Source organism: Lytechinus variegatus, chromosome 17 (genome assembly GCF_018143015.1).
Source record: "Lytechinus variegatus isolate NC3 chromosome 17, Lvar_3.0, whole genome shotgun sequence".
NCBI classification, from domain to species: Eukaryota; Metazoa; Echinodermata; class Echinoidea; order Temnopleuroida; family Toxopneustidae; genus Lytechinus; species Lytechinus variegatus.
This window is the reverse complement of record NC_054756.1, coordinates 19,460,768-19,480,258: the sequence shown is the minus strand read 5'-3', so window position 1 is coordinate 19,480,258 and position 19,491 is coordinate 19,460,768. Positions and strand designations below refer to the sequence as shown.

Here is a 19,491-nt window from a genome sequence, read left to right as displayed (position 1 = left end):
GGAAAAGACTAGACAAATCCGTGGAATGTATGCTTACATGTACTTTGATTATTCATCAGAACTACACAATTTCTTGCAGAATCCACTGGCATAAATAATGCTCATATGTATCTGGCATAAATAATGCTCATATGAACAAATGTTGGGGTCATTTTTCAGGTTCAGTAAACTCACTACCACAATTGATAGTTATCTTTGAATATCATTAAGGGTATTTACATGCCGTGTCCCAATGCAACTCCAGCTTAGATATAATTATATATAATTACAGTTACCATATTATATCCATACATCTGGATACCAATAAATTATCTCATACTGACATGCATGTACGGCATAGGCTACCATAAAGAATATATACTCGGAAAGATTTCTGGTTTCTCCTTGCAGGGCTCGAAGAATCTGGCTGTTTGGCGACAGCTTACAAGGAGGGCTCGGGAGAGGGCCGTCACCACGGGGAACCACAACCTTGGGGGCTGATTAAAGGCTACGAGGTGTACTAGTTGGTGGAGCCGTGGGGGGTACTACGCTTCCCAACTGCCCGAGTGACCTCCAAGGGGGACTGAGATACAGCCCCATACCAACCTTAATAATCATTCACGTGGGATCCAATGGATTCAATGATTGGGCAGCTATAGAGTGCCAAAGAAAGTAGACAAGCTGGAGACAACTCACTGAATTCAACCAGAGCTCTTCGGCCTTGGTGCCACATATGTTTCTCAAGCATCTTGCCACGCCTTACTATTATGCACAAGAAAGAACTATCACCTCACAGGCAGCTGGTGACAATGTCAGGAAATCTGTGAACAAGTATATATGTCAAGAGAAGGATTCGGTGCATGCACAATGCGTCATTTATCAACCACGTCTTACACTATCATGAACACCGGTACTACAACAGAGGTGGCATCCAACGGTCAGACGAAGGAAGTGACATCCTGATTAGTGATTTCAATAGGGCGGGTCAATTCGCCCTCACCGGACAAGACTTGAATGAATAAGAGAGCTCTAAGAGTCCCAGGATTGGCGAATGCGACTCCTTTAATTGATCTGGGAATAGCGAAGGAAAGACACTGGACGTGCAGGGAAGTGTTGTTTAATTACACAACCCATGGCATTCATACTATTATAATGGTTTCTCATGCTTATATTGGTTCATTATCCTTTTAACCAAACGTTACCTTCGGCTCATACCGAAGAGAAATACAAGAGAAACATTATACGAATGAGTAACACCGAAAATAAATTAAATAGATCAATAGCACGAATTGCTCAAAGGTTAGCAACTGGCATTAAGCCAAGCTGATAGTTTTGAATTTGGTTTGGTTATACCTTACAATGCAATCACATCTGTCATATTGGCGTGGGTGGACACTCGCACCTGATTGGACATGGGTAATAGTGAAAATAAACTTGGGAGTTAATTAATGAACAGAGAACCTCTTTCTGCCAAATGGCAAGATATACAGAAACACAGAAACAGTGCCTATCCAATGTTTCTTTTCTTGGTACGAAAGTTGCTCTGGTCAGTGCTTAATGGTAACTAGTTTGGTGCAACTGAAGAAATCAAAGCCTTTTATTGGCAAAAAAAAAAAAAAAAAAAAAAAAAAAAAAAAAAAAAAAAAATGGGTGTTGTTTTGTGGGCATTTGTTTTGGGGGTGTTTTTGAGTACTTGGCAATTTCATTATCATTTCTCGAAGCATGCAGGGGATGGAATGACCAAGAGCTCTGTGAGCCAATGGCGGGGAAAGGCCAAGATTATCGGATATTTCGTAGGGGGATCCCCGTCCCAGGCAACTGGGACACTGGGTGGAGCCACCATCCTCCCAGCTGGTCACGTGACTCGTGACCCGGTTCCCCCTATGTGGTTAATTCTTAGCCTTACTCTCTCCTTCCTCTGCAGGCATTGACATTTATTGATATTACTGCGATACACATGTTTGTGAAGTATTGGTGTATTAATTAATGTTTGATATTACTGTGATACACAAATATGTGAAATATTTGGGTAACAATTCCCGAACGGAAATTAAAAGTTGAGAATATGGCAATATCTGGTATATCGTGTAGTATTTCTTCTCACAATAAGCTTATTATTTCGAAATAGCGATGTATTCTTTCTTGTCAAGTTGATATGTCCACATGGCGAGATATGAAGTGTACAAGTCCAGGCAAGAATCCCGATATATCGCCATGTTGACATGTAACTTATTTAAGTCGACTTGGCAATGTAGTCTCGCCATGTTGACATGTAACTTTTTATAAGTGGACTGACTTGGCAGGATAACGTATCTCGCCATGTGGACATAATAAGCTTATTTAGTCGACATGGTAAGATAAAGTATCTCGCCATTTCTTCAAGTCGATGGCATTTTAGAGGCTCCGTATGGCGTCTAGAGGGCATATTTCCGGGGGGGGGGGTAACAGTTCCCGACGATAAAAATATGGGGATAATATTTTCCTTCAAGGAGGCGATTGTCCTGGGGTCATCGTTATAGAACCCCATGGACTCGTATCAATGACTTTTTGACCTCTTGATGACATGGATTTCACTATATTGTCCTGATCATAATTTTACACATACCGCGGACTATCGGACCCGCGGTCTATCGGGCTGTAACCAAAAAGACTGGGGGAGGCTAAATGGCCCCCCTTGACATTTTTTTTGCGAAAAGTCGCTACCATAAAAATATCGCACTGGGACGTTTTATGACGAATTGCTTTCAAGTCTTGCTCATACCTTTCACAATAAATGCAAACATACCAATTGCCAATTGATATTTAACCCTAAAAAAAGATGGGGGGATGCTAAAAGGCCCCTCCCCTCGACATTCTTTGCGAAAGTCAGTAACATAAAAATATCGCGCTGGGATGTTTCATGACTATTTGTCAATGGCCGAGATCTTGGGGGGGGGGGTCTTTTTAGGCATCTACATGTAACATCAAGGCGATGACAGTCTCTTTACCAGCCTCTCTGTTTCTGGTCACTTTTCCTGCGAGTTAGATGAACGCTTGTTTTGTGAAACCTGGATCACCATCAATCCTATTATACCATCTCTGGAGTTGCCTTGGGTGGGGTAGACACAAGTCAAAAGTCTTACTGACATACATGTATTCATAAGCCTTTGCCGAGTAGAATTGTAATGTGAGTGCAAATGACTTCAGCTCCTCAGGATTAGCAGATGATTTTTTCCTCTTTTTGCACTCAATGATTCTAGTCATCACTTCTTTAGATATGCCGTCTACAGTCCCTTCAAGTAAGGCTACACAATTTGTAGAAATCAGGGGTGGTATTCTGAGATCCATTTTATCTCAGATAAAATAAAATATTTTATCTCCGTTAAAATCAGTGAGATAAAATACCCTTAAAATCTCTCCAAATTGGTATTCTGAGAACCATTTTATCTTCATTTTATCTCTGTAAGACACACCTTTTTTTATCAATATCCCGATTAGAAACGAGCTTTTATAGCTCTTTCGTGTCAGTCAACCAATGGAAATCCATTCCACAAGTACCGTGTTTACACATTGACTCGGCTCGGGTGTTGAATCCGCGAGCCAGGTTGAACACTGCGAAGAAGGATCAGAGATCACGTTTATACGTACATATAAAAAGGCGAGTTCAACACGGCTCGCGGATCTCGAACGGAAGAAGAATTATGACGTCGCAAATTAAACGCGGGAAATTCACCGCCGGAATCGAATCTTGTCCGTGCGAACAACAACAATGCCAAAAGTGAAAGCGCGCGCAGTGACCTGGTCAAGAGAGTTCGACACGGCTTTCTGTTTACACACGAAAAAATTGCCGAGTCTGACTCGGCTCGCGGGTTGAAACTTACGATTTTGGCGGATCAAAAAAGCCGTGTTCGACACGGCTCGCGGATCACACTGATCGCGTTTACACAGCATAAAATTGCCGTGTTGAGCACGGCTCGCGTGTCGAACCCCCGAGCCGTGTCACTGTGTAAACGGTATAAAGGTGTGGCAAAGGGGTAAGATTGCGTCAATTTTTGACTTCAAATACGCTTGCACTATACGCTCGCGCGTCTTTACAGAGATTTCTTTTTAACAAGAAGGACAATGCTCTCATCTTTTTTCGAGGTCTGTATCGCATCTTTTTCAAGCATTATTTCAAAGACAATATTAGTAAAGACAAGTCTTATGAAGTACTTTCTTATTGTACAGTAATAACGTTAAGGTGTTATTCTTAATAAATATATAATATTTCTTCATTTTCATGTCAACATTTGAGGTTCACCTAGAAATATTGGTGAAATCAACGTCCCAGAGATAAAATAGCCCCTACCCTCTTTTAAGTTTTTATTTTCTTCAAACTATCTTGGGCGCAATCACATCATCTGCGTTGCAATACCCAGATACGCGATGCCTTTGTCTACGCAGGCACTGTTTTGTTGCGTATTATTAAAAGTTACGCAAGATAAAATTTATACGCAAGATAAAATTGTAAATTTTATCTGAGAGATAAAATGTCATCTCAGAATACCAATTTCATTTTAAGAGATAAAATAAAATATTTTAAAGATAAAATGACCTCAGAATACCACCTCAGCTTATCATTCCGTAGCTCATCGACGTCACCATTCAGGGTCTCTACCTTTGGTTTCAAACGGCGTGTTCGTTGATGGACTACTTTTAGCCTCTTTCTTCCTTTTTTACCAGTCTGTCTTCGGACAGGTTTAACCTACGCTTCAATTTCCGTGGAGAATCCATTGTAGCATAACTGTGCTCAGCCAGAGGATCAGCAGATGTACTTTGCTGTGGCAGTGGACGAGAATGAACATCTTGCATGTCTGGTTCCTTTAAAGGTCATGAAGGTGGTGCAAAGACACGGACAGCAGGACATTTCCGTTGATTAACTTTCTACATATTTGATAAAGAAAAGAGATAAAATAAAAAATGTAAAATGAATATCCCATGCAAAGAACAATTAAACTATGTTGATTAAAAAAAGTCTAATAACTAAGAATTAGCTAATTCCATAAATTGTGGTCCTTTAGTTGCAAAGATTCATGCTTGTTCTCTTTTCGTGTGCACAATCATACATGTGATTTCTGTCAACTGGTGTCCATTAGCAGGCTTTGGTATTTCAAATGTTCAAAAATGAATACATATAATTTCAAATAATAAAATAAAAAATCAAAATTAGTGGGGATACAAATGACATCATCAGCTTGCTCATTGTATATTCATAATGACATGCATAGAACAGTTTCACCAAAATAAGGCAAAGCTTTAAAATGTGTTTACCTTGATAGCCCTTGTCCGATTTTGATGAAATTGTCAATACTTTGTCTAATTTCACTTTATCACTTCAAATCATGCATTTTTTACAGCCTGGGAAGTGTTTAATAGAACTGACTGTGTACACTCACAATAATTGTACTTCAATGCAAACCACACATACACGCTACAACATACCTTTTGTAGATGATGAGGTACATGTATATGTCAAAGATTGTTAGCACAGCAGAATCAATGAGCTGAACATGTAGTCCAAACCTATGGAAGCTCTCTTATGTGAAGTGCTTGGAGCATATGAAAGACACCTGGCTGTTGCATGGTATCCATCTGTCCCGACGCATGTTTACCACCCATTGTCTCAACAGATCTTGGTTGCAGTGAGCAAATCTAAATTAAAAAAAAAATGTGATTGCAATTCCTCGTTCGTAGGATGAGTGGATATAACCTTGTTCTCAGTTACATCTCCATGTGTGGCAAAATAAGGTTGGCAATGTTTGGCCTATTTTCTCTATTTCTATGGGACAAATGCTTGATTTTCTTACACTATCAGTGATAGTGTAAGGAAATCAAGCATTTGTCCCATAGAAATAGAGAAAATAAGCCGAAATCAAGCATTTGTCCCATAGAAATAGAGAAAATAAGCCAAACATTGTATCAGGTTTCATTACAGCTTTTCATCATATAACTTGGCTCTTATGTAAATTTGATTTAATCTTTTAATTTGATTTAGTACTTTATGACTAAGTACTTATCATGAGGTTGATTTTCAATCAAACATTTCTCAAAAATAAAGAATAGAACATAACATTTTAATAAACGGAACATGTTTCGAGGTGTCGCACCTCATCCTCAGCTTGAAAATTATTAACAGAGTCATTGGTATTTATACAGTTGAGATGTCAAGTAAAAATTTCAGGAATGTAGTTACACAGGATTACATGGAATGCAATTGTTGAATGGAATGAAGTAAAAAGTTACAAAGTCTATGGATTTATCAGATAGGGGTGGGTTTAAATTAAATGGATAACATTATTTGGTAATTGTACACTTGTTGGTTTAGTTGAGGTTGTTTCCATTTGATGAAAAGCCCTTCTTTTATTTTTAGTCTGGAGACACTTGCAATCGTCACCCCAGTGCTTGTTACAGGGGCGTAGATAGCGGGGGGGGGGGGGGGGGGGGATGGGGGGGGGGGATGCATCCCCCCAGAATTTTAGGTGTGGGGGATGGTGTGTACAATCATCCCCCCCCCAGGTTTCTTTGGGGGAAGAAGCAAAACTATACAGTAATAAAGCAATGAATGCTAGTTAAAATCAATCAATAATAATAGCAGTAATAATCATAACGTACAGCAATGACAAACATGATCAAAATTGGACTTTTATTCAGAGTCAATCATCTTATATGCATTTACAACTTGCAAGTTTTAAGTAATAACAACTGTCTTGCGTCGTCATATACATTTAAGGATCGTTATTCAGAGTTTCACCAAGTCCTTTTCCTTATAATAATTATGTATTTGCAAAGGAGATAAGTTAAATATTTCATTACAGATTTATGAAAGTGTCGCTTAATCACTCCCTTTCAGAGCAATTGCTTTCATAACACATTAACACTGTTCAAACGAATTAATATACACATACACTGACCCTTTTCCCTGCTGGCCATGTCCTCAACCTTTACTTTGCAAAGGAAATGTGAAAATTTTCAGTCTCTAAGGAGCGAATTAGTAAATGAATGATTTTGAAATGAAAGTGCAAATTTTGGATGGCCTCAGTGATATCCGAGGTTTTTTTTCACTCAATATTCACTCTTTCATATATTCACTCCTTAAGAGTGAACTATTTCACTAATTTTTTTCAGAGTACTTTGCGCTTTTCAAAGAAGGTAGAATCATCCAATATAAAGACATGCCTTAATTCACGAAGGCAGATTGAATCAATCCATGGATATCGGATTAATTTATGGTCTAAGATCACAGAACAAGCCTAACTCAACCCTCAGCATGTTCATTGTCGGACCTTTGACAAAAAACATAATCATCTCGCGCATTTACGCGATAAAAATTTGACTAATTTATAGACAAGATTCAATTCAACCTTGTGAATTTCGGTCAATGTAATGACGTGAAATTGTCCAAGCATGTCGCAAGCAAAGCGTTTGAAAACGTCAAAAATTACGATCTTCTTCAAAAGTTGTCAAGAAACTGATGAAGACCGGTCATCAACGTCACAGTTGGAGGACGAACAAAGAACACCAAGTGGGGATGGAGGAGACATTTAAACAGAGTGTGCTTATCATTTTAGTGTCCGCATATCTGCACGTGGATAAGAAATATAATGTTGAGCTTTTTTTATTTTACCCCTATTACTATAATTGTAATTGATATTTTTTTAGTTATTTGGCTGTTTATTTGTTTATTCCTTTAGTTGTTGATTCATTCGTTTGATCATTAACAATATCGCTACTTTTAAAAGAGTATACTACTATACTAGTAAAATAAGGAAAACTAGTTATTCTAGATCATGTTTAGCAGGACTGTCATGACCAAGATGATAACTAGACATCCGACAAATGACATTTCTCTTATGATCATCTTTAATCATTGTCATTAATCAAACAAAAGATTACTGCCATGAAAAATGTGCAAGGAAGTTTGTTCATTACTGGATGCCCTGTTTATTGCTGAAAGCAAAGTGATTAAAAGACACACAAGATAATCCATGAGGCAGATCGTGTTATTTTGTTATCTTTAACTCGTCTGCTTTGGCCGATGATATTTTGTTTTTATCGAGTACGTTATCTCCTTCATTCTTTATATTTATATATTATACATATATATATATAAAGTATGACCCAGCTAGGGATCATCCCCCCCCCAGGTCTAAGGACCTGTCTACGCCACTGGCTTGTTAGAATGCAATACCCACTGTTTCAAGATTCTCGATACTGCTCAAACAGATTTTCAACTAAAAATTAAAAAAAAATAAATAAATAAAAGAAGGGCTTTTCATCAAATGGAAACAGCCTCAACTAAACCAACAGGTGTACAATTACCAAATAATGTTATCCATTTAATTTAAACCCACCCCTATCTGATAAATCCATAGACTTTGTAACTTTTTACTTCATTCCATTCAACAATTGCATTCCTTGTAATCCTGTGTAACTACATTCTTGAAATTTTTACTTGACATCTCAACTGTATAAATACCAATGACTCTGTTAATAATTTTCAGGCTGAGGATGAGGTGCGACACCTCGAAACATGTTCCGTTTATTAAAATGTTATGTTCTATTCTTTATTTTTGTCTTCAATTTAGTATCGTGTCGTTCTTTTGGAAACATTTCTCACCGTCCACACGCTCATTCAATGAACAAGGTTATGATATAACCTTGTTCTCAGTTATATCTCCATGTGTGGCAAAAAAAGGGTGGCAATGTTTGGCTTATTTTCTCTTTTTCTTTCGGGCAAATGCTTGATTTTTTTTACACTGACAGTTTCCAATACCCCTATCATTCATACAACTTGGCTCTTATTTAAATCTGATTCTTTAAATCATTTTTTTCTTAATTAAAAATAGAGATCAAAAAAAGAAAATTTTCTTGCAATATTACTTTCCACCAATAGAGGACGTACACAAAAAATATGCCCAAAATTCAACTTTTTGAGCGCTCTGGTGAATAAAAAAATTATTCCCAAGTTACTAATGAAAAATATATTGCAACTGTATGGAAATTAGTAAGTTTGGTCACAAAAGTGATATTTTAATGATTTTTTAAAGTGTGTGCTCTGTACAACATTGGCATACCATAGTCCTACCTGTAGATTCCCCACAGGCAGGGTGGTAGCACTCATTTAATGAACAAGGTTATAATATAACCTTGTTCTCAGTTATATCTCCATGTGTGGCAAAATAAGGGTGGCAATGTTTGGCTTATTTTCTCTTTTTCTTTGGGGCAAATGCTTGATTTTTTACACTGACAGTTTTCATTACACCTATTATTCATACTACTTGGCTCTTATTTCAATTTGATTCTTTAAATCATTTTCTTCTTAATTAAAAATAATGTACCACTTAAAATAACAAAAAAAAGACAGAACCCACCCTGGTGGAATAAAAGGCTAAGTAGAATTATTAGACAGAAGAAAAGAGCCAAACTTAAGGCTAAAATTACAAATAAAGATGGTGATTGGACCAGATACAAGGACATTCAGCGGCTCTTTAGATTTACATATAGGAAAGCTCATAGAGACTACCTTACATCTGTATTCACACCTGAGGAGGGTGAAAGATTTGGGAAGAAAGCTTTCTCATACTTTAAGAGCAGAAGAAGAGATACGATTGGTACCCCGGTCCTCAGAAGAAACGGTCAGGAAGCTTCTAGTCCTTATGATAAGGCTCAGATGTTGAACGACCAGTTCTGTCGCGTATTCACTCGTGAGAATCATCTACCTCTTGACCAGCTTGGAATGTTAGATGTAAATGGTGGTGTTGAAGATCTCCCTAAACTTCCAGACTTAAACATCGGTATTGCTGGAATAGCCAAGCTTCTGGAGGCCACGAAGGTGAAGAAAGCACACGGACCAGATGACATCTCTAATATTGTACTTAAGGAGGACAAAGATCAGATTGCTCCAGTTCTTACCATGATACTTCAGAAATCCTTGGATGAAGGTGATGTTCCACAAGATTGGAGATCAGCCAAAATAAAAAATCCCAAAATCCCTTACAACGGACTGTGGTCAAGTTTGAATGTACATTTGGCATTATTTATAAAAATATGCATCGTAATTAAAGATAACTGTTAATTCTCATCAAAACATGCTGAAAGCAGCAGAGCATCTCTCTTCTAGAAGATTGTGTTGGTTACATACGTGATTGGATGCTGCATAACAAACTTATGCTAAATGACAGTAAAACAGAATTACTAGTTATCAGCACATCTAAACAACTGAATAAGCTTGATTTTGACGGGATATCAGTTGGCAGTTCAGTCATAGAACCAAATTCTAATGTAAGAAATCTTGGAGTATTTTAGGATTCGCATTTGAATATGGAAGCACATATTACCAATGTGTGCAAATCTTCATTTCATATGATATACAACCTCAGACGTATACGAAAATACTTTGAAAATGAAAGCATGAAAAAAATTGTCCATGCATGCATTATTAGTAAGGTAGATTATTGTAACAGTTTGTTGTATGGGCTCCCCTCATCTCAAATTGGGCGTCTTCAGCGAGTACAGAATGCATGTGCACGGCTGATTTGTAGTCAATCTAGATTTTCAAGGATTACCCCTGTCTTGAAAGATCTGCACTGGCTTCCAGTTCGCCAACGAATTTCTTTCAAGATTTTGCTAATTGTATACAAGGCACTAAGTGGTCAAGCCCCCAGTTACATTTCTGAGCTTTTATAAAGAAAAGTTCACAGACACTCTCACAACCTGCGTAGTTCTAATGATAATTTGCTCCTTCACATCCCCGCTCGTAATACAAAGATAACTTTGGGAGATGGCGCTTTTGCCTGTGCAGCCCCTGTGAGATCATGTCCATCAATAGAAACGTTCAAACTCAAATTGAAAACCTGTTCAAATAACAGAGTTTTAGCGCACACCTGGAATTAAAAAAAAAGAATTTGAAACTCCGTGAGCACGGTATAATAGAAAATCATTAGATGTCGGAGATTAAATTCAGCCACAGGTAAAGAATTTTCTGAATGAGTTCATATTCTGAATCGCGACTTTGTTATTTTTTCCCGAAACTCAAGTTCTCCTTTGAGATGGGGGGGATATGCAAGGAATGAATTACTGAATAACTGGTCTACATGCATGTCTTCCAGAAAAAAAGGAAGCTCATTTAGTATAAATGCTTTACGATGAACTCACTGACAATAATACGGTATTTAATTAAAGTCACACATTATTTCAAAGCGCGTCATTATTTTATGCAAATTATCTTTTCTTAGTTTGTCTTCTGTACGCGTTACGTGTTAATTATTTGTTCATGGCTGATCGCAAATAATACACTAGCCAGCATGAATTTCTTCGTTTAATATCCTTTGAACTCAGGCAATATTTTAAAGAAAAAAAAAACTTGTTGCTCCCCAAGTTACTTTCTTTGATTAAGACATTATATTAAAGAACAGTGATGGAACTTTTGAGACAAATTCAGATAATTCAGAAATTCAGATACTGTCCGCCAAATGATTTTTGATATCCTTTCTCCAAAGTGTTTTACTCAGCCATCAATTTTCATTATCTTAACAAAATAATTACAATAGCGCAACTCCTGAAAACACACGAAAATATGCCTTTACATTATTATGGAGGTCCACAGTATGGTAAAGAAGAAATGTATGCTTATGTGTAATGTTACGTATTGTAGATGGTGGTGATTCTGAACTATAGTGGGGCTCTACTAATTTTATTATTTGACTTTTCTTTTTTTGTTCAGATTACACCTATCTTGGGTGTTTCTATGAGAACAACAGAAGAGAAGCTTTGCCGGATCTGATTTACTGTAATAGAGATACAAAACCTTCCGATTCATGTCAGAATACATGTGGACCACAAGCTCAGTACTGTCAATCTCAAGAGATGACAATTGAACTATGCAGAGACATTTGTGCTGATCAGAACATGAGATACTTTGGACTTCAAGCGGGCGCACAGTGTCTTTGTGGAGGATTCTTTGCGCCCTATAACGTCTTAGGCCAACCAGATGGGAATGATACATGTAACAGACCATGTTCAGGAAATTCAAGTCAATTGTGTGGAACAGATTTTCAAGCTAGCGTCTATCAAATTAATGGTAAGGCAATTATGTTTAAATTTGATGGTGAAAGAAAGCGGATTAAAGATTAAGATTAATGGAGATACCATGATAACATTTAATCATGCAGTTTTTAACACTAGCCATATCATCATGAATATTATGAACGAACTTCAATAGCGATTAATTTGAAAGACAATGCGTTTTTCATATTATTTTCTTCATTTTCTTTCATTTTAATAACAATATGTCTATAAAATCTGTATGCCCACAATGATTGATAAAACATACATTGTGATTGCATTTTTGGGGGGAATTTTAATAACAATGACATGGAGAGGCCATAAAATAAGTCGTTTTCTTGAATATTTTTACAACAGTCCTGGGCGTTGGGAACAAATTGAAATAGATTTTTAATATTTGTTCATGTCAATTGTGAAAATAGGAAAAGCAATCACTGGACTTTGTTAGCAGATGGGGTTATTGTTTTACATCTTTACATCCATGCCACTGTGGTGGCATTATCATCGATGAGAGCCTATTATGAGAAAGAAAAAAAGACGGTGGCTCTCACAGCAATTTGATCTTATTTGCATTCATTTTTGTCAACAGAATCACCATCAGACTGTTTTAATCCAGGATACGTTTTAAACGGTGACCAATCACAGCAGGATAGTTCTTTTTACAACGCAAGTGACGTCATCGACTTCGCCCCCGTCTGTCCACCACCAAGTATCAAGAATGGCGCCACATCTATCACGTGTACTGCATCCGGGAACTGGACAAACCCTCCTCCTACCTGTACGGTCAGGTGTGCCACGCCCACTGCACCCATGTATGCTAGTTTCAGCTCATGGCAGACATTGAATGACAGCTACGCAGTCGATGATGAAGTCTTCTTTGATTGTGATATGGATCCTTCGAGGACGAATCAAACATTGACCTGTGGTTACTATGGCGACTGGGAGACTTTTGTCCCGGATTGTCCAGGTAAGTTTATTTCACACATCTATAACCTGAACTTACAAAAAAAATCAACAAAACCGTGACTCTTAAGCCTACATAGTGAAAAATCGCCATCATACCCCCCCCAAAAAAACAATCACAGATAAATTTTGTATTAATAATGTAGTTGTCTATATTTGCTGATCATTTTTGTAGTTGTATCTTGCAAAGTTAGTGTTAAATGTCAATGATGGGAGTAATAAGCCGTGATTTGTCATTTACCATGTTTATTTTGATTTGTTTTATTCTATATTGTAATTTTTAGAGAGCAGAATTAATTTGAAACCTTTTGACTGTAGTTATGATAATGTGATAAAATATTACTGTGGCATATTATCTGTCATCTTTTCCGTCTTATTGCCAATATTCTTATCATCATTGTTTCTTCTACTTTTGATTATCATTACCATTCGCTGGTTTGGCATTATATTTTCGCTTGGCGGTTTATGCAGAAACCCCGCCACCAACCTCTGCAGCAACACCAATTTCAGCTTTTACAACTGCATCAACAGTGTCAACACCTACACAAACAATTTCAGCACCTACAACTGCAACAACAATCTCGACGCCTGAAATTCTAGCAACCGGAGCAACCACCACTTCACAAGGAGGTAAATTAAATGAACTTAGCGATGTCTTTTCAAAGATGCTTGTTTCATTCTTCTTTCAATCATCAAATATTCACAATTAAAATTGGTGAGGTCGTTTTTAATACGTCATTCCTTTTTAAAATGATTTGGTGAAATCTGTCCAAACATTTCCAGTATGTTCTTGAAAATTCGTATTTTATATTTTGTTTTTATTTCGTTTTATTTCACTTTGTTTATTAATTTGTTTTTATTTGATTCATTGAAAATTTTTTTTTTACTTTATTTCATTTAATTTCATCTTATTTCATTTCATTTTATCTATCTTATTCCACTCAATTTAATTTAATCTTATTTTATTTCATTTAATTTAATCTTATTGTACTACAATAGTTAATTTCTTTTCAGGGAGGGAGGAGGAGGGGGCTAGTGCCGTTCTTTTTTTCGAGGGCGTGGTCTCGGGGGTATTATCCCTCTAATTTCGAATTTTATAAAGCTCATGATGATGGGATGATTTTCTCACCCCCTGCCCTATCAAGGGAGTATATATTATGTTTAGAAATGGCTGCATTATTTTGGAGTCAGACTATTCACTGACTACCGACTTGAAACCTCATTTTACAGCATATCAACCGACTTCGATGTCGCCCTCCTCATTGAATTCGTCATCACAAACGCGCAGAGATGATATCACGTCGGAACCGACGATCATGATGACGTCATCAGATGGAGGAGGTTCATCATCATTGGGTGTCATCGATGAATCAACAACGATTGGCAGCGATTATAATCAGACTAGTAAATTTGGTATATGGAAATGCTAACGTTCATGAACGTTTGTTTGGTTGTACATGGTAAATTTACTGCTAGATCTACTCGCTAAAGAAAGAAAAGTGCTTATGTTGAAAAACTATTATGATAACATTATACGCGGAAATCGTATTTCCCCGTCAAAATTATGTAAAGGTTATTTATTAGACGTGCAAGCCTTTCGGTTTACGATTTATGTTACGGTAGAAACTTTTGCAGCAAATTTTCCAGAGTTAACCTTGAAGCTCGGAGCTTGTATCGGCAAATTTCGCGTTATTGCCTAAGGATTCGTCTAATATTCTCGCTTAAAATGGGGCTAGTCTTGTCTTATGTCAAGGGTCCGTCAATCGAAACAGCATATTTGTCTGATGTTTCATAGCCGACGGAAAATCGCAAATGATTATGCCGTTTATCCAGATTCTTAGGAAAAACTGCCGTTTCGATTCGCCGACCATCGACTTACATTTTCATTGATATACTGCGCTGTTGGATTCACTCTGTGTCGCTGTGCGGAAACTCTCTATATAGTAAGGTTATTTTAAAAAATCTTGTTTAGGTCGGTATGTACAAAATTTAGCTTTTGGTAAAAATTATTCTTAAAAATTCATTTTTATTCATGAAGATAATACTAAAATTTTCTCTTGATTTTTTAATGGGAAGTAAAAGAGTGAGAGAGGAAAACCCGCCCATTCTCTGTTACGATGTTGACTACCTACCTGGCTATTGAAGTGTCTCACATTTTTTATCGTGCCCTCACTATGGCGTGACCGACAGTACGCCATGCACTTATCATTATCATCACATCAAATTAATCTCATCTTTTACATTTCAGACACGACCCCATGGATTATTGCTGTAGTTGTCCTATCCTGCGCTCTTCTGGTCTTTGTCATCCTTTTTACCTTCACATATCGACTTGTGTAGGTCAACTTTTGTTTATCATATTGCACGTGACTGATTCTTTAAAGGTTCTTGCTTATCATTCACCAACTTTTATGAGAGATTGAAATTGATCTGTCAAGGGATGTTTCCATTTAGGGTCTAATTACGGACACCCCGATTTCTGACCCCCTTTACCCATTCACTTTTGCAAACGCATTGAATACTCTTTAGTGTCTCATGTATTTTTCTGTGATTGGCTTTTATTAAAGTAACAGTAATCGTTTAACTTTAGGTAGACAGTTTATAAATTATTGAGTAATTAATGATATCTGAGGTGTAGTTTTCGATCCTGGGATATGTGAATGTTATAATCTGACGAATGTTCGTCCTCATAACCAAGTTTGGAAGAGTAACAGGGTCGAACTTTTTCGTTTCCAATTCATCGTGGCTCGTTTGCTGTATGGGGATAGCTGGACTTTCATCTTGAGTAACCCTAGGCCTGTGTGAGGGTACCGGCAATTTGAGGGTGCTGATTCATTCATTCCACCATTTTGTAAAGATGAAACTTCATCCACGCGTCTGCGTACTCTTATTCCAGAGACGCAAGCATGAATATTCATCTTGGAGTCCGGAACTACGGTGGGAAAAATAACTTCGCCGCCTGGTACAGTATACCATCCTTGCCCTCGCACAAAGAAGCGTTAATGGCTTGTGGATATTCAATAGTAATAAAAGCCAATCAAAGCAAGAGAATTCGACCACGCCTCTTTTTAATGAAAAATACATGAGACACTAATGAATATTCACTACGTGTACAAAAGTAAATGGGGAAAGGTGGTGTCAGCAGAGGGGTATCGGATGTGTCAGTAAATGCAAACACCATTTGTCAAAAATAATTGAGCACATACAAAAAAGTATGTGTTTACACACGTCAACATTAAAAACAGATACATGTATCAATAATGTATGGCGAAGGTCGATGAACCCCAAAGTGGTACAGTGAATTTTATCTTTCTGAAAGTGTAGTAATTTCCAATGCACAACAACAGCTCCAACTACTTCTACTACTACCACTACTACTACTTCTGTTATTACTGTTACTACTTCTACTACTACTACTACTACTACTACTGTTATTATTGTTACTACTACTACTTCTACTACTACTACTACTACTACTACTACTACTACTACTTCTACTACTACTTCTACTACTACTACTACTACTACTACTACTACTTCTACTACTACTTCTACTACTACTTCTACTACTACTACTACTACTACTACTACTACTACTACTACTACTACTACTACTACTACTACTACTACTACTTCTACTGCTGCTGCTACTACTATTACTACTACTTATTAGTGTCTCGTGTAATTTTCTGTGATTGGCTTTTGAATAATAATGCTCGTTTCAACATTAGGTCGACAGTTTATAAATCATTGAGTAAATAATGATATCTGAGGTGTGGTTTTCGATCCTGGGATATTCAAATGCTACTACTACTACTTCTGTTATTACTGTTACTACTACTACTACTACTTCTGTTATTACTGTTACTACTACTACTACTACTTCTACTTCTACTACTACTACTACTACTACTACTACTACTACTACTACTACTACTACTACTACTACTACTTCTTCTTCTACTACTACTACTACTACTCCTGTTATTACTGTTACTACTACTTCTACTGCTGCTGCTACTACTACTTCTACTACTACTACTACTACTACTACTACTACTACTACTACTTCTACTTCTGTTATTACTGTTACTACTACTACTTTTCCTGCTGCTGCTACTACTATTATACTACAACTACTTTTACTTTCAGTCGTCAGTAATATTACTATTACTACTCCTACTTCTACCAGTGCTACTACTACTACTACTACTACTACTACTACTACATGTACTACTACTGTTATTACTGCTACTACTACTACATGTACTACTACTACTACTACTTCTACTACTACTACTACTACTACTTCTACTACTACTTCTACTACCACTACTACTACACTACACTACTACCACCACCACCAACACTACCACTATTTCTACGATTAGTAGTACTCAGCTTCTACAGTGCGTATCAAAAAAAAGTTTACCCTTAGAAAAACTCCTGTGAAATTATACATTTGTAAATATCCTGAACATTTTTTCCACATTTTAACATTGTTACAGATCCATTTAAGCAAGTGACGATATAACTGTCGAAAAATATTAACGCTTGAGTGAGCACCACTTGCTTTTGTAAAGTTAATGAAAAATGATTTGCGCAGAACTTTGAAATAGTTATGCGAAAAAAATTAGACCTTAATCATGAGGAACACGTGGAAGTTAGCTTTTAAAATTGATTTGAAGATTTTTTAACGTTTTTTTAACTTGCTTCCTCGTCCAAAACACTTCGAAGAGTGCATTGCACCCCACCCCACTCCCCCACACACCGAGGTCATCGTGACGATATTTGCTTTACAATGAGCTGTAACTTACATGAAATGGCTAAGGCTTGTTTTGCATTTTGTTAATCTTTGTCAAGCTTGGGAAAAGTTTGGAGAAACAAGTATTGAATTAAAAAATGAAACGTAAACCCACATTAAATGATAAAAACTAAGTGAAAAAAATGCTGGAGATGTCTGATAAAAAACATTTGTTCAGATTCAGTTATGTCCTCAGATCCAGCTGGCACAAAAAGGGTAAAGGTTGTGCTTACTAAGTGTTGAAATTTTCAAATTGGGTGGCAAAATTGCTCCAGAATACTTGAATGTATCCGTTTTATTTTAATTGACTAAAAGCGCAAGGGAAATGTTTGAGAAATGTTTGCAGGATAAGTTTGATTTCGCCCTTTCCCACTGACACAGCGTGAAAACAAGCATTTCTGCGCAAACAGATTTCTGCGAGCTTTACGAAAATGGACATTGCTCACTCAAATGTAATATCCTGTTAAAACTTTTACTTTCATTGGATAGATGAGACCCAAACCCAAGATTATATGTGAAAAATTTTACCCACATGTTGTATATTTTTTTATTCCCAGGTCTTTTTCAAAGTGTAAACTTTTTTTGATACGCACTGTACATCTGCTACTACTATTACTGCTACTATGGCTATCACTAATGCTACTTCTACTACAAACATTATTAAAGAACTCCTGTTATTTTCTCGAAAATATTATTTATTTTTTCAGGAGGCGTAGTACAAACCCCTCATCAGATGTGAGGGTAAGACATCGTCAGTACCCCGGATTCAATTCTGAAAGTATAGAAATGACAAAACCAGTGCCATACGACACTGCCATTATCAAGACAGGATCTGCACACCAAGTTAATGAAAGTAGCGGCAATGAATACATAAGTGATGCATGTGATATGAAAGAACACGCTTACGAAGCTCTGGAGGGTCATCCTGCCAATATTGGTGACAAAGATTTTACTTACGAGATCATTAAACTGTAGGGTGGATTGAACAGTACGACTGCGTGCAGATTGATTCACGAAATCTTGAAATCTTTGTAAATACTGATAAAAATAAACGGCTTCTTAGAAAAATAATGAAGATTATTAAAGGTAGATCAGGAGTTGTGATTGTTGTGGGAGAGACAATTGAGTCACGTGTGATAGGATATATGTTTTTCAGCCTATTTACATGTATGGTTGCTTCAATAAATTAAAATGATTGTGCAGTCGGTTATATTTGTCCCGGATATTTGTTTGGTAACGTATAACTTTCTTGTAAACTCTTAATGTACTTTGATTTTGTATGAAGTGAAAACTGTTGTTGCTTTATATTTATGGGAAAAATGAGACCTTTTGATAGGGACAGAAGTGTAATCAAAATCAGATATTGCTTCATGACTCTGTCCTCAGCAATTTATGCAATTATGAAAGAACCACTCTGATTGGTTCCTGTTTTGAACAAAGTGCGCATGCGTAGATGATCCGCCGATGGCGATCGCAAAAATAACATTGGAAGGATCGCCCTGTTCAGCTGTGGCATTGTAGCACTGCAGCCTAAAAAGTTCCCTTGAATAATGAGATCAACAGGATTGGGAATGTTAACGCATTTATACAAGATAGCCTACTAGTATACCGTAAACTTTGAAATCCCCAAACACCAAGAGAGAGAGAGAGAGAGAAAGAAAGAT

General features: G+C 37.0%; 2 protein-coding genes across 2 annotated transcripts; both read left to right on the top strand.

Annotated features, from left to right (window-relative positions):
- Positions 1–9,667: 9,667 nt before the first annotated feature.
- Positions 9,668–14,108, top strand: LOC121431300 (protein SLG1-like). Its single transcript, XM_041628810.1, has 5 exons — positions 9,668–9,938; positions 11,720–12,076; positions 12,650–13,027; positions 13,495–13,653; positions 14,023–14,108. The coding sequence occupies exons 1-5, from the start codon at positions 9,668–9,670 to the stop codon at positions 14,106–14,108; spliced, it is 1,251 nt and encodes a 416-aa protein (XP_041484744.1).
- A 153-nt stretch (positions 14,109–14,261) lies between these two features.
- On the top strand, positions 14,262–18,942 carry LOC121431418. Its single transcript, XM_041628983.1, has 3 exons — positions 14,262–14,427; positions 15,272–15,359; positions 18,535–18,942. Exons 1-3 carry the CDS (start codon positions 14,271–14,273, stop codon positions 18,800–18,802), a joined length of 513 nt encoding a protein of 170 aa, XP_041484917.1. The 5' UTR covers positions 14,262–14,270; the 3' UTR covers positions 18,803–18,942.
- Positions 18,943–19,491: the final 549 nt, after the last annotated feature.

Coding starts and splice junctions, on each gene's coding strand:
- LOC121431418 (XM_041628983.1), top strand. CDS start 14,271: ATGTCGCCCTCCTCATTGAATTCGTCATCACAAACGCGCAGAGATGAT. Junction 14,428..15,271: donor CAGCGATTATAATCAGACTA/GTAAATTTGGTA, acceptor TTTACATTTCAG/ACACGACCCCATGGATTATT. Junction 15,360..18,534: donor ACCTTCACATATCGACTTGT/GTAGGTCAACTT, acceptor TTATTTTTTCAG/GAGGCGTAGTACAAACCCCT.
- LOC121431300 (XM_041628810.1), top strand. CDS start 9,668: ATGTTGAACGACCAGTTCTGTCGCGTATTCACTCGTGAGAATCATCTA. Junction 13,028..13,494: donor TTTTGTCCCGGATTGTCCAG/GTAAGTTTATTT, acceptor CGGTTTATGCAG/AAACCCCGCCACCAACCTCT. Junction 13,654..14,022: donor AACCACCACTTCACAAGGAG/GTAAATTAAATG, acceptor GTACTACAATAG/TTAATTTCTTTTCAGGGAGG.